Source organism: Macrosteles quadrilineatus, unplaced genomic scaffold (genome assembly GCF_028750875.1).
Source record: "Macrosteles quadrilineatus isolate MER2022 unplaced genomic scaffold, UCM_ALF_1.0 Scaffold_5__1_contigs__length_97177068, whole genome shotgun sequence".
In the NCBI taxonomy this organism is placed as follows: domain Eukaryota; kingdom Metazoa; phylum Arthropoda; class Insecta; order Hemiptera; family Cicadellidae; genus Macrosteles; species Macrosteles quadrilineatus.
The window spans coordinates 9,149,713-9,163,632 of record NW_026542598.1 but is presented as its reverse complement, the minus strand read 5'-3'; the positions used below and the strand labels follow the sequence as shown (position 1 = coordinate 9,163,632).

General features: G+C 36.4%; 1 protein-coding gene across 1 annotated transcript in view; it reads left to right on the top strand.

Annotated features, from left to right (window-relative positions):
• LOC128994254 (uncharacterized) overlaps positions 1–13,920 on the top strand; it is a 58,556-nt gene that overhangs the window by 23,217 nt on the left and 21,419 nt on the right. Inside the window, exon 3 of the mRNA XM_054418664.1 lies at positions 9,177–9,380. Coding sequence (XP_054274639.1) covers positions 9,177–9,380 — 204 coding nt within the window. The remainder of the gene's footprint in view (positions 1–9,176; positions 9,381–13,920) is intronic.

Here is a 13,920-nt window from a genome sequence, read left to right as displayed (position 1 = left end):
TCCCTTGTTGTTGCGTGAGCATATCATTTATTTACGTAACACCATCAGTCACAGTAAAGTAAATATTTGTGTCAAATACAGGTCAAAAGTGACGTAAGGTTTTGAGGAGATCTAAAACAAATATTCACTGAGTTGAAAACGATATCATTAAATATTTAAACAGCTACTACATAATAGGAAGTTTAACGGGTAACTGATAAAAATACTCGTAACACGATAGGGAATTATTCATAACTAAAAAAAAACGGATGGAAAATATAAGATCTTATGGACGAAATGTTTTAATTCTGTTTTCATGTCTGAAAATACAAAAATGTTGGCAAATATATCTAAGGACATTGTTCATCGTAGCTAATTTACATGGATGGAATCAGTAATGGAATACCTAGTAAATTGTATACCCAACTTAATGGTTTTGATGCGAAATGTTTTGCATTATACCGAAACATTATGCCTTTATGACATTTTGAATTCAACTTTTATAAAATATAAAAGGTGGTAAATATAAAACCACCTGAAAGAAGTCACGAATAAAGAAATAATGAGAGGTTCCTTCTCTGTAATAGGGCAGAGTGTTCTCATTTGTTAGGCCACAAGCAATTTATTTTGAAGAAGTTTACTCTGTCTTTATTGTGTCTGTGCTGCTTTATTGAACAATTGACTAAACCATTCGTATATTCCTATGTGGCATGTTAAAATTTACTTAATACTAACAGCCTAAAACAAAGCAACTAGACATCTAGTCAGGTTTTTGTGGAGAAAATAACACACTAACCGACGTCTATGAAATTAGAAATTTAGAAAAATGTCCCTGTATATTGTCAAATAGTACTTTGATCAACTTATGACCTATTATAATCAAACACTTGTTGAAAATTGAATAAAAGGTGATATTCACAAGTCCTAATGTACTTAGCATCAATAATTAATTTCTTGATTTGAGACTGGGAGAAGGTGCTACCACATAACTATAACGGGTGGCGTCGTCCTGTAATCCAGCTATTAGGAGGTCACGAATTGTGGATATTTAAGCCGCGTTTACACCGGAGTTTGAAACACGAGTTGCAAACAGATATTGCAAACATCTCCAAAACCGCACATTTTTAGACGAAACATTTCGCTGTTGCAAACAGTTTTTCAGTGTTTGCAACAGAAATTTTTGTTTCCACTTGAAGTCGGTAAAGATCAAAGGGAGTTGCAAACTCTCTGTTTGCAACACTAGTTTCGGTCACTATGAGCCGTTGAAACACGAAACAGAAACATTTCTCCGCCATCCCCTACGCTACCACCTCCACTCTCACTCACGTGATCACTCGCACCACCCTGTGTCCTTATTCAGTGTTAAATTAATCGGGAAAATGCTGTTTGACTGTCAATAAATTAACACTAACCTCAAATGACAAGGTCATCTAATTTAAAAATAACAATAACGTCTCATGTGAATTAAAAGGGTTATAATTAACTCCTTGCAATCTTTAAAAAAGTATAATAATTTTAATTTGATGATTTATACAATGACCGATGTTCACCCAGCATCGTCTCGGCCTACGTTTCTTTGACAACACGACACACGCCGCCGCGGCTAAAATGACATCCTCGACACTTGACATCCTCGGAAGGACTGATCCGAAGAACCAGAACGAGGCGAGTCATAATCAAGGTCGAAGTTATTTCAAACAATTTCATGAAACATGGAAACAAATCATGAAATAAAAATTGCAAACATTTATTTGAAACTACTGTTTGCAACTGCTGTTTGCAATAAAAGTTTGCAACTTTTTGTTTGAAACTCCGGTGTAAACGCGGCATTATAGGGATGCACTGTAGATGCGATTCTCCCTGGTGTGGATTAACGTCCGCACTAGTGAGTACTACGACTATCCGCAGTACTATCCTGATAATTAGACCAATTCGTTAATACCAAGGAAAAATGTGGTTCGGATTCCACTATAAACTGTAGGTCCCTTAGTTGCCATTAGCTGTATGGGCTATTAATTAACAGCTGTGTCTAAGGAATGTCGGCCTTAGTCACTAACAAGACTACAAGATCGTGCCACTCATTCTACACTCATCCTTCACTCATATTTGGGTTTAAATACGCACATATTAAATAATTGATAATAATTGATAATTGATATAGAATTAAGATACCTTTTTATTCTGTGAAAGAACGAAATAAATCGTTTGCCCAAACAGACTAACTATCGGTGATCGTCTCTATAAAACCCCTCCTTCTCTACAGGGGTTCTAACTAACTCTTGTCTTTCGTTTTATAGCCAATAACCCATTCAGTGTACTGTATTTACATGTTTTTTTTTTTATTCCAGCATTAAGTCATCTGTAGACCATTTATTCAGGGTTTATTCAAACAGTGTGTGTATAATGTGTGTTTATAGCACTATAACCCTTCAATTGAATTCGGTTAAATTTAATTCCCAAGTGTTGTATAGGCTGTTTAAATCAAGATATTTCAAGTAGTTTTTATAATAATTTTAGGAAATACGTTCATGATATGATTGATAGATTTTGTCATCATTCTTCCAGTGTAATTGTAACCTTGTTCTTTCTGCAGTGAAGATTATCGAACAAAACCGACCCTCTGTAATAAAGTACGGGTTGACGTCTATTTGTTTGCAGGGGAGATGGAATTTCTCTTAGAGGGTGCTCGCAGCTCATGCCACTCTTATACACTTCACCATCGTGTCTTGTCTTCTTTGCTTTACACACCTTATGGCTATTGTTACAAATTGGATTATACAACCGTTGATTGAAACAACCTTAGATACACTAATATGAAGAAGGCCTTTTACTAGGATGGTAAAATGTAATCAGTTTAAGATGAAAATAACCTAAAATAATACACCAGATTACTATTCTGACAAATATTCTTAAAATCGTTTTTTTTTCTTAGATTCTTAGATTCATCAACATTTGTATACACCATGAAAGTTATGTGGTTTGTAATTATTTGTTTCATTTTTCGCCGTGTTGCAGAGTTTGATCAAGTTGCGCGTACTCATGTTTGTGTTGATGTTTTGTTTATGTTGTTGCAATGCTGCAATGGAACGAGTGAGCATTAATGTGTCATCAATTTAAGAAACCCAAGGAATCAAAACCGCCTCACACGACGAAATCAATTCATTTCAATCGATCCAGAGTTGCCTGACTGACGCGACAATTGTATCACTCACAGTTTCATCAGACTCCATTCAACATTCAACTGAAATACCACCATTGCATTTACCTGCCCTGACCTAAAGGCCTTGCACAGATTAACCTTTGCGTTTCGGAAGGAAGAATGGATGACCTTTAGACGTTCTGAGACGACGCCATCTGGCCGGCTTCCATAGGAACTACGTCGGGAATATGGAGGAGTGGATAAATCATACAAGACTTGGCAGCGGTAATTGGGTTAACTTGAAAGTGTGAATGTCTTGCAGACGTGTTAATCAGCAAACCAGTCTGTGTTTGATTTGTTGATGTACATGAAGCTATGAGGTAATTGTAGTACTATGTGTATCTTATATTGTTGGAAATTATGGTGTTTAGCACAATACTTCTAGAACACACAAAGATGAAGCTTCATTAATGAGCTTCGAGTTGTATGCGAAGTTAAACCCACTTATCTGCGCCTAATATTACTGATTTCAATTCAACGATTACATACATTAATTTAGCATTTTACTTAGACAGGACAAGTTGGTATACGAAAGAAATAGGCATTTCGCAGCAGGGCAGTATGTTGGCAATTCTATTGAACAGATAGTTGTTTATTATTAAATAAGCTACAACCTTAGCACGTAATAGGAATGTCAACAAACGTATAATATTGAATCGTCTACTTCTCAGCAGTGTAATAAATTTGTCTACCACTTCGTAAGGAGTTATTTTATTTCGTCATTATAGCAATGAGTTAAATGACGTTGTATTTAATTCAATGTATAATTTACAAAGTGCGTTGGTGTGGGGTGGGTGTGGTATACCCCTGCCATGCCTCCTTGTCCACAGGCAGTAGGAGTAAGTAAACTATGAGAAATTACCTATCAGATCTGCGACTGTCGAGGAATAAATGAGGGCAGATATATAAATCTGGACCTTGAACTTTGTCAGGGTCACACAGATGTTACCCAAGCATCCGGGAGCAAAAATATCTGACAAACTTATGTGGGAGTCATACAAAGTGTAATAGCGTTTGTTAGTACACAAATATTACTAACACTTGACTAATGGTCTCTAAATTTCGACTGAAATCTACCTGAATCGTCTTGGTTTTTTTTTTACTTACATGCATAAATGCATCAACTATACTCTTGTACTCTTGGCAATAATATCGGAGTGCCCCTGAACACTAGGTAAAATACACAATGTTCAGGAGCACATATTGCCAAGGTAAGTAAGTTGCATTGTAAAAACTCTTTCGAACTAGTATATCTTAGACAATAGCTACAATATGACTGTATATGACCTACAGGACAATGTGCACATATGGTAATAGTTGATTAGCCATTTCATGGCAAATGGTTTAGGTACTTACAAATTGATAATGGTTGTATTCCTTTATCAAGGAATATACAGACTGTCCCAAAAGTCCCGGACCGGTTTAATATTTTCTAAACGACAACAGATAGATCTATAAGATTTGGTACACCAACACCACACCTAAAAATCTACTTTTTTAAAGAAATTTCAATTTTCTGTCATATCATGGGGACGTCCCGCAAGGAGTCAGAAGGAAATCTTAAATAGAAGCATAGGATGACATGTACATCAAATTAAAGACCTTTACTAGCAAAATATAATACCGCAAATTTGAACTCAAACGGATAACTGAGTAAAAAATGGCAGCCGTTTAAAGATTTCTTAAATCAGCCATTTTGAATCTTTGAACGACTGCCATTTTTTACTCAGGCGTTATTTTGAGCTTGAATTTACGGCATTGTAATCTACTAGTGAAGACCTTTAATTTGATGTGCATATCGACCTATGTTTACGTTAAAAGTAAACATGCAACAAGCAATGCAAATTAAATGAATCTTTGAACCACTGTCATTCTTGGCTCAGTTGTCCGTTTGAGTTCAAATTTGCGGCATTATATTCTGCTAGTAAAGACCTTTAGTTTGATGTACATGTCAACCTATGCTTCTATTTAAGATTTCCTCCTGACTTCTTTCGGGACGTCCCCATGATATGACAGAAAATTGATATTTCTTTAAAAAAGTAGTTTTTTGTGTGTGTTGTTGGTGTACCAAATCTTATCGATTTATCTGTTGTCGTTTAGAAAATATTAAACCGGTCCGGGACTTTTCGGACAGTCTGTATATTGATGTTCCTCAATAAAGCTTCCCTTTCTAAAAATCGTTGATATCCTTAATTGGCGTTGGCTCCATGAGGAATTCAACGGGTTAGAATATTTCTTTTCGTTTAAGACAAGATTAAAACATCAGCTGACAGTTAGTTTTAGCAATCATTTTAAATTTCTGTAAATATTCCAGGTTTTACTGTATACTAGCTGTTACCCACGGGCCCCACCCCGTTTTACTACATTAGTATTAATAAAACTATTGATTGGTTATGTTAAGATGAAATAAACAAAACAGAATACAAACAAATAATAACAGCTGAGGTATTTTTAACATTAGGTAAATGGAAAGTTCCCTTTGGAAAGCAATTACGACCTTAGAGGGCAATTTATGAAATAATGGATAATTATGCGCAAGGTTTCTCGTCATGACGAACATTTTAAGTATATGGTTAATGGGGGTGTGACTTGTAGTTTTCTCAAAAGTTCATGGGTACTTCTGGCTTTATATATAGACTAGCTGTACCCGCGGGCTTTGCCCCGTTTAACTTCATATGTGAGCTCGTTCGCATGGCTCAATCACGTCCTGGTTGAAGTTCGTTCGCTACGCTCACTCACCTTTACGGTTGGAGCTCGTTCGCTGCGCTCACTTGCCTTCAGGTTAGCTCGTTCGCTACGCTAACTCGCCTCCGGGTTGAAGTTTGTTCGCTGCGCTCACTCACCTTTTGGTTGCAAATTAGCTGTTGTCATAAATTTAAAAAAATAATAGTGTTGCACTCTGTTGGTAATCCTAGTAACTTTAATGCTATTGAACATCACAGAACAGGACCAACTTGTTTAATTGAAACAGCTGTTATGATTCATTAATTCCATTTAAATATGAGTACTCATTATGTTAACATGGGAAACTCCAGAGCCACTGGGGCGGAGCCCGAGAGTCCGATCAGAATAAAAACCACTCAGTTTTCCTATTTAATGCCTAAAGAATCAGTGTACCAAATTTCAGCCTCCTAGGTAAGTGGGAAGTGGGAGAATTAGTGATGAGTGAGTCAGTCAGTCAGTGAGGGCTTTGCCTTTTATATATATAGATTAATTATGTAATGATTACGGCTTTGTGCAGTTACGGACTGATATACAGCATCAAAGATTTCCAGAGTATTTTAAGATATGCTAATTATTTAAGGATTAGGTCTTTTCCTTATGAAAGAGGCGAAAACCAATTAGAATCAGTTTGGAAAGATTTGTGATTGTAAATTCATAACATCTGTAATCCATGATACTGTATATACTGTATATAGTCTTCCTCGTAACTGTGTGAATTGAAAACGAACCGTATTATTTTGAACCTTTCCAACATACAGCCATGTTTCAACATAAAACCAATCTAGAATCAATAGGTGAGACTGGTATGAGTAATTCAGGTTATCTCTCAGAGATAACCCAGTAATCCACTTGTATGGTGTAGTGTAATGGCTAATGTTCACAACAATTAAGGTTAACGTTTATCTTATCTGTGTAATATTTACCCCCTCATCCTCTACATCGCGATTGGTAGATAATGGTAGCAAGTAGTTGAATTGCTGTGTTATGGTTCAGCATTTAAAGTTTTCTGGCAATACCAGACTCGTCTTGTTTAGTTTTAGAAAACTTGTATTTTACTACGTACCTGGGGGAGCGAGCTGGTCTAGTGGTTAGAGCGCGGGACTAGGGTCCCTGAGGTCTCAGGTTCAAATCCAGTGAAATCACTAATGGATTCTAATTGATAATCCCGCAACCCCTAGGTCTAGCCTGAAGTAATGTGACAAACGATCCCGGGCATGTGCCTAGCGTTCTAGGAAATTATAAATGCTGATGATTCGTTTGTACTCTTGTGTACAATGTTTGTGGTAGCAGAATTAATTTAAATGTTGAATCCACGTTTCGAGAATGTTCCCAGACCAATCTAAATCTGAGTTTCCCAACTCTCGGTTTCTCACGGGCAGCGACGCCCCCCTATTAAATATCCATAAGCTACGGAGTGATTATTAAGTTGCGATTATGAACTCCTCACGTGATCAAGGTGACCTCTAATCCTATGGTTGATTGACGTGCGTGTGTATGGGGCATGGCTCGGTAACTCTAGATATGGCTGCAGGAAGTTAAAAATAATAATTACCATTAGTTGATTAGGGTTTGATGACTTTCGTAGCTTTACAGTACTGTCATGGTTGTGATTAAATTGTCGTATGACTTTTTGTAATGGCTTATTTCCAATAAGGAGACAGTTCTCCTCGCCTGGAGATAAACATAGTGTTTACTTAAATTTGTGAATAAGCTCAAAGTGAGCCGTAAACATAGTAATAGAATTAGCAGAGATATAGTTAGAAGGTAATGATGGTTGGCAGGATTTGTATCCAGGACTTCTAGGACAAAGATTTTCTGTTCTAACCACCTGACTAGCCTCTTATGTTGGTATACGCATTGATATACCATATTGGTACATGGTATACAGTCAATGATATGAGTGTAGTTTGCTTTCTTTTTGGCCAGTCTCGATAAATTTCGTATCAATTAGATCATTTTTACACATCCCTTTTATTTTTCTTGAATCCATAGTAAAGGTGAAACTTTGTATTTGATGATTTGAAGCTACCGGAAACCCATTGCACTTTAATTTGCGTGTTAAAAAGTTAAACACTCTTCTAAAAATATTGTTACCAAGTTATTTAAAGTTTTATGGAGACCAGCCTCTTTCAAGTTAACATGTATTTGTTTATATATGCGTTTCGAGATTTTGTTTGGATTGAGACAGACAAAAGACGCACCTGATATAGGAGAAGAATGGTTTTCATAAAAATTAGTACTTAAATTTGAATATAGTACGTTGTTTTTACCATAGTTCCGAAAACGTTACGTATTGCTAATAACCAATATACAGGTACTTACCTGGTCGAATTATACTTTGGTCACTGCAAAATAACTGTAAAGAAAGTTCTCCTACACGACCTTAGAATTTGTTTGCCTAAACATAGATTTTGTGAAAACTGCGTGCACACATCTGAAATAATAGCGGTAACCTTTCCTGGCCCAATAGCGTCACCCTCTCTACCCTAACCCACTCACTAACCTCCACAACTCCCTGTACGAGTGTCGGATCCATGACACCATGTGGGAGGTCCTCCACTAAAGATAACACTTACCACCATAACCGCTTCCTCCTCGAACATGCTTTGTTCTCTCCCGGCACACAGGGTCTGATGTACCCTGTCGGAGACAATGAGGTTTGATTTCATCTCTGAGCTCCGGTTGAGACTCTCCAGTCTGAGGGAGGTAATTCATCTTGAGAATCTCCTGTGAGAGGCTGGAGTAGTGTCAGTAGCATTGAAGCAGTACCTCGACATAATCAGGCTAGCTGCTATATGATGGGACAGCAACTATTAAAACTTTTAATCGTTTGTTGAAGTCAGTTAAGACGTCAGATTTAGGCAAATTATAGTCCATCACATTACTTACTAAAGCTATTTTTTAGCCAATAGTAATATTTAATACCTTTCAGTGAAATGGCGACCATACAAAGTAGGTATTTTAAGCCAAGTATGGAGATGAGTGTAGGATGAGTTGCGCGATCTTCAAAGGTTCACAAAGTAAGAGTGTATATAGAATCATATAGAGTGTATAGCTAGATCGAGGTTTTACATTGATTTTGTTAAATGAATGTGTACAGCTAACCTCGCCTTTGGCTCTTGGGAGAGAAGGTGGTAGTGAATTATTAGCATTAGACTTTTTGGTTACCCCAGGCCTCTTTGCTGGTAGTTCTGATTAGTAGATTTGAATTTTGAACTTCTTTAATTTGGATTTTGGATTTTACACATATTTCAAAAATGTTTTCTTCTTGTAGGCCAAGACAGAGATAGAGCGACTGACGGACAAGTACTTCGGACCCTTGTACTCCAACTACCCTCGCACTCGCCCCGTGCTGGTCAGACAGGCCAGGGATCTGCTGGTGTGCAGCTACCACGGCAACACCGCCAGGTTTGAGGCGGAGTTTTGTCAACCTGCAGCGGCGTTGATGCAGGAGGTCATCCAGAGGTCGTTCATTGAGGTAAGACATTGTGCTTTTATACATTTAGAATATTTAGGTGTCTCCTCTCCACATGCAGGAGGTTGTTAGACAGTCTGATGCGGGAGTTTTCAACGATGACGTATCAAAGTATCAGTAAAGTGATATAATTTAGTAGGTTGTCTTAAACTCATTTGTTTTATCTTCCTGCAGTATCGTTGGTTCTATAGGACATGCATAAGTTGTTCATTGAGACTACATATTGTGCTAATAAACATTTTCATTTATATAGGAACGAGAGTTAAATCTTCTTTGGATGATAAATGCAGGAGTTCCTTTGGCACTCAGGTTCTAGAGGTTTTGCTGATGCATGTATTTTTCTGAGATTTGTCATAAAAAAAAGTTTTTGCAACTATTGTATCATCCAGAAAAATGCTTTTTACAGCATAATTAGAGTCAAACCCTTCAGCGTCTTAGATATAAGATGCTAGATATAAGATGCCATTTCATTTTGCCGCCATTATCTCTTGAAAATGATTAACCCGATCGACGACAGAATACGTTTTTACTATTGATTGTGAATGATCTTATTCCTGGTTATTGAGTAATTGATTGGAGCAGGATACTAAGTAAACCGTTCTTTTAGTAGGCAAGGAGCTCTTCAGTAGGCTGTTATTGAAATAAAGTCTAATTCGATATCTTATAGCAGTACAATACCATCCCTTAAAACTGTAGGGAATACAACCATGTACTCTTCAACCATAGGTTTTGTAGGTGGCTTTTAAACTAACTGATCTAGTTTTAGGGATTTCTTTGATGTTACCATGTACCTAGATGTTCTCTACGGTCGTTGTATTTTCATTCAAACGAGAGGTCATTCAAGGCTGTTACTTGCGATTTAGCCGATTAATTAATGCTGCAAAAATAATTCTAAACAAAAGTAAAAAAAATATAAAATTTTACCAAACTAATGTTTGTTAATCAACATTTTACCAAACCCACATTTAGATTTTCGAGTCACAAATCTTCCATCTCCAGAACACCAACGTCCACTCGACCCGAAGCTCCAACTCGAATTTATAGGGAGGTGAACGAACGACATTTCACAGTATCAAAGGAGACCCGACAATAGGTAGGATTGTTGGACCGACAGGCGTACATACGACAAACAAATGGGACGGGAGGTATAAACAAGTCAAAAGACTAAATACCAAACCGGTACAGCGCCGAGTGGGGGTGGGGGTGGCCCAAACAAGCTATGTAGCGACGACACGACCGTAAATATGGTAAACCATACAGAAACATGTGTTCCTACCCAGGTGAACCATTCATTGTAGACCTGTGTGATCATGGATGGGAGTAATCGTCGCGGAAGTTTGAAATGTTTGTTTGGTGAAATGTAGGAATGTCCACCGTTATGGGTTTTTGTTGAATTTATTGTTTAGAAAATCTTTTGCTTTTCATCCACAGTAATAAATATAAATTTCTCAATTGTTATATGGTCCGGACGATAAGATTGTATTTCGGGCCAATGTACACCTAGATGTTGATACATCGTTTTAACATGGCGTAGTATTACATTTATAATATTAGTAAGATGAACGTAACCACTAATTGCATTTATGTGTAGACTCAAGTCAAGTTTGATAATCTATATAATTAATACGCTACACGAAAGTTTGTCGGTTGAACTCCTCCGCCATTTCTTAACCGATTTTATCCATTGACGTCTCATTGGAAAGAGCGTGTCGCGTAGATTTGCAAACTGACCTTACATTTTTAAAAAAGTCCCTTGGGCTCTGCCCCAGTGGCTTTGAAAGTTCCCATGTTATCCTTATGAAGAACATAATTGTTTACATTTTGATCAGCTGTATAATTTTATTGCTGTTATTTACTTTTCAATTCAATGAAACACATTGAGTACATTTATTTACTATTTGAGTTTTTTGTAAACATAACCCCCAAGACGGATCGTGTTAGTATGGTTGTATCTTAAATTTGTGTATTTATCGTTGTTTTGTGTCGCTATGATGGATTGTGTTAGCATGATTGTAACTTAAATTTGTGCATTTATCGTTGTTTTGTGTAGCTATAATTTGTTGTTTATTTCTTTTAAATGTCTCCGACGCAACGACAACGAAACATAGACAGGAGGCGCAATCGTGATAACGACCGCAGCTACAGAACAGTGGCGCGTAATAGGCTTAACTCATCACAGTCTGAACCTGAACCTGGACAACTTCAACTATTTGGTTACAAATGCGCCCTAACACTACCCCAAAACGACTTTTCGTTCTCAATTGGCCCTCTATTAATGACCCGTGTTGCCTGTACAGCGAGGCATTTTGAGAAGGAGAGAACCGTCCGGAATGCTTTAGGTTTATCAATAACGAAGATAAACAGGTTCTGAGTTACACAACGGTAATATTTGAGTTGACTCTTTTAAACTCATTGTAAATATGACTGTTATTCAATCTGAAATAACTCCTGTAATACTTTGTAATTGCTCGAATTCGAGCAACATGTACACTAGTTAGTAAAATAATACTGTACTTAATATACCCGTTCAATTACTCTGGTAACGTGTTTTCAGGCTTTTTTAGTTATACTTACGCTTTAAATACAGTTCACCACCTTCAATATTCTTTTCTAAATAACTGTTTGATATAACTTATTTCAAAATTTAATTTTGAAATTTTAAACACGTTCATATAAAAATAACATACATACAGCTCTCCGGGCATTGGCCAGGAGTACCAGTAAAATTCACTGAAAGCAACATGTACTGTATTTATATTTGTATCACAAGTTATAGTTATCACTTATAGTTATGTAATGAAGCGAGTAATTTATATCATATTACTTATTACACTTTCACTTCTCGGATGCAATTTTATAACCGGAAACATGTACGACCAATATATAATTGATGATATATGGACTCTTACAAATTGAATATCTTAACAATACTTTCTAGTTGATTGTTTCTCGCTCCAATACAGTCTCAACAATAATTAGATTATTGTATCACAAAGTAAAATTTGGTTCGTAGCCCAAACCTATTATCGGATTTAATTAAAGTCGGCACAGAAATTAAATGAACATTGTGTGTGAACTGGGAATCAAATTAAAAATCTAGTTTCGATTTCATTCCAAATGATATTTAGTTCCGGTACCCCTTCGGTGTAAACGTGGTTCTAGTTTGTATTAATTGTGGCAATTAATTGTACAATTTCTTTTTTGACGAACTCATTATGTTGATCATTGTATAAGCATACTCCCTTGTGTTGGTTAGTTTATGGTTGATAAAACCAATGGCGATTTGTATAACACACACATGTTACATTTAGGATTGTTTGTCTAATTATCGATAAATATGCTGAAAATGACGAAAATAATAATACTACGTTTATAAAAATTTTACATGAATGATTAGTATACTGTATTTAAAATCCAATATTTAACTATTTTTCGATATTATGTTTATTTTTGACGTTGGATTAGGAGAGTACAAACTTTTATCGTACACAATTACAATGATTTTACTATGCTAAAAGTAATTTGGACACACCTCAAGTGTCCAAATAACATAACATTTGAAATAGAGGTAAATATAGCAAAACTGAATTTAATAGATGGCGATTTTAATTCAAATTGTTATTTTACACCCTTACGTTTTAATACCAGTAGTAATGATATAATAAATTAGTTTACATTAACGTAAATATTGGTTTTCAAGATTGCATATTTATCACAAAATTAAATTACTTATCTTTATTATTTCCAATCTCGTGTCCGTGTCTGTTTTGCTTGTGGCAGATTTTGGTTTGCGTATGAAAACCTAGAGACTTCTTGGTTTTATTTATTTATCAACGAATTAACTGATAACACACATTTTCAGTGACAAAGATAAAGATAAGCCTCAAAAAGTGTGATACGTTTTAACACGAATGGGTGTCCTGTTTCAACACAACCACTCCAACCGCTCCCCCACTTGTCTATACATTGTTTGACAGACAATTCGTCATCGCCGCAGGACAGCTCGTATTACTCTATGTTTAATTCATCTCGAACCCCGACCAGGGCCAACCCGCCCCGGCGTGGCCGTCCCTCGGACATTATGGCAGATAAGTTCTCCGACGGATGAAGAAACTTCCTCCTCGCCGCTGCACAACAGCTCCCACTCCTGATTTACGCATCCTCTTGTCAAAACTGCAGCGCTTTCCTCTGGTAAATCTTCCACATTTCCATACGATGTGCTGCCACTATACGGTTGAGTTGGCAGTTTGCGTCTAAAATAAGTTTAAAGACCCGCATAGATAAATTTTCTTCTTGTACATTACGTTTGCAAAAAAACGTACATGCATGTTGCGTGCGTACATTATTGTCGTCCATCATTATTGATTGCATAATTGTATACCATTTTCTTTATATAATAGTTGTATCTAGGGGATTGTTATAAAAGAAAACAGTTGAATTAACCTTTATTAGAGTTTGTTATACTTGTAAATCTATTTCTCTTTAGGTGTATCAGGATATTATAGTAGTTGAAGAGTTTTATTTAGGCTACTTATGTTAAAGA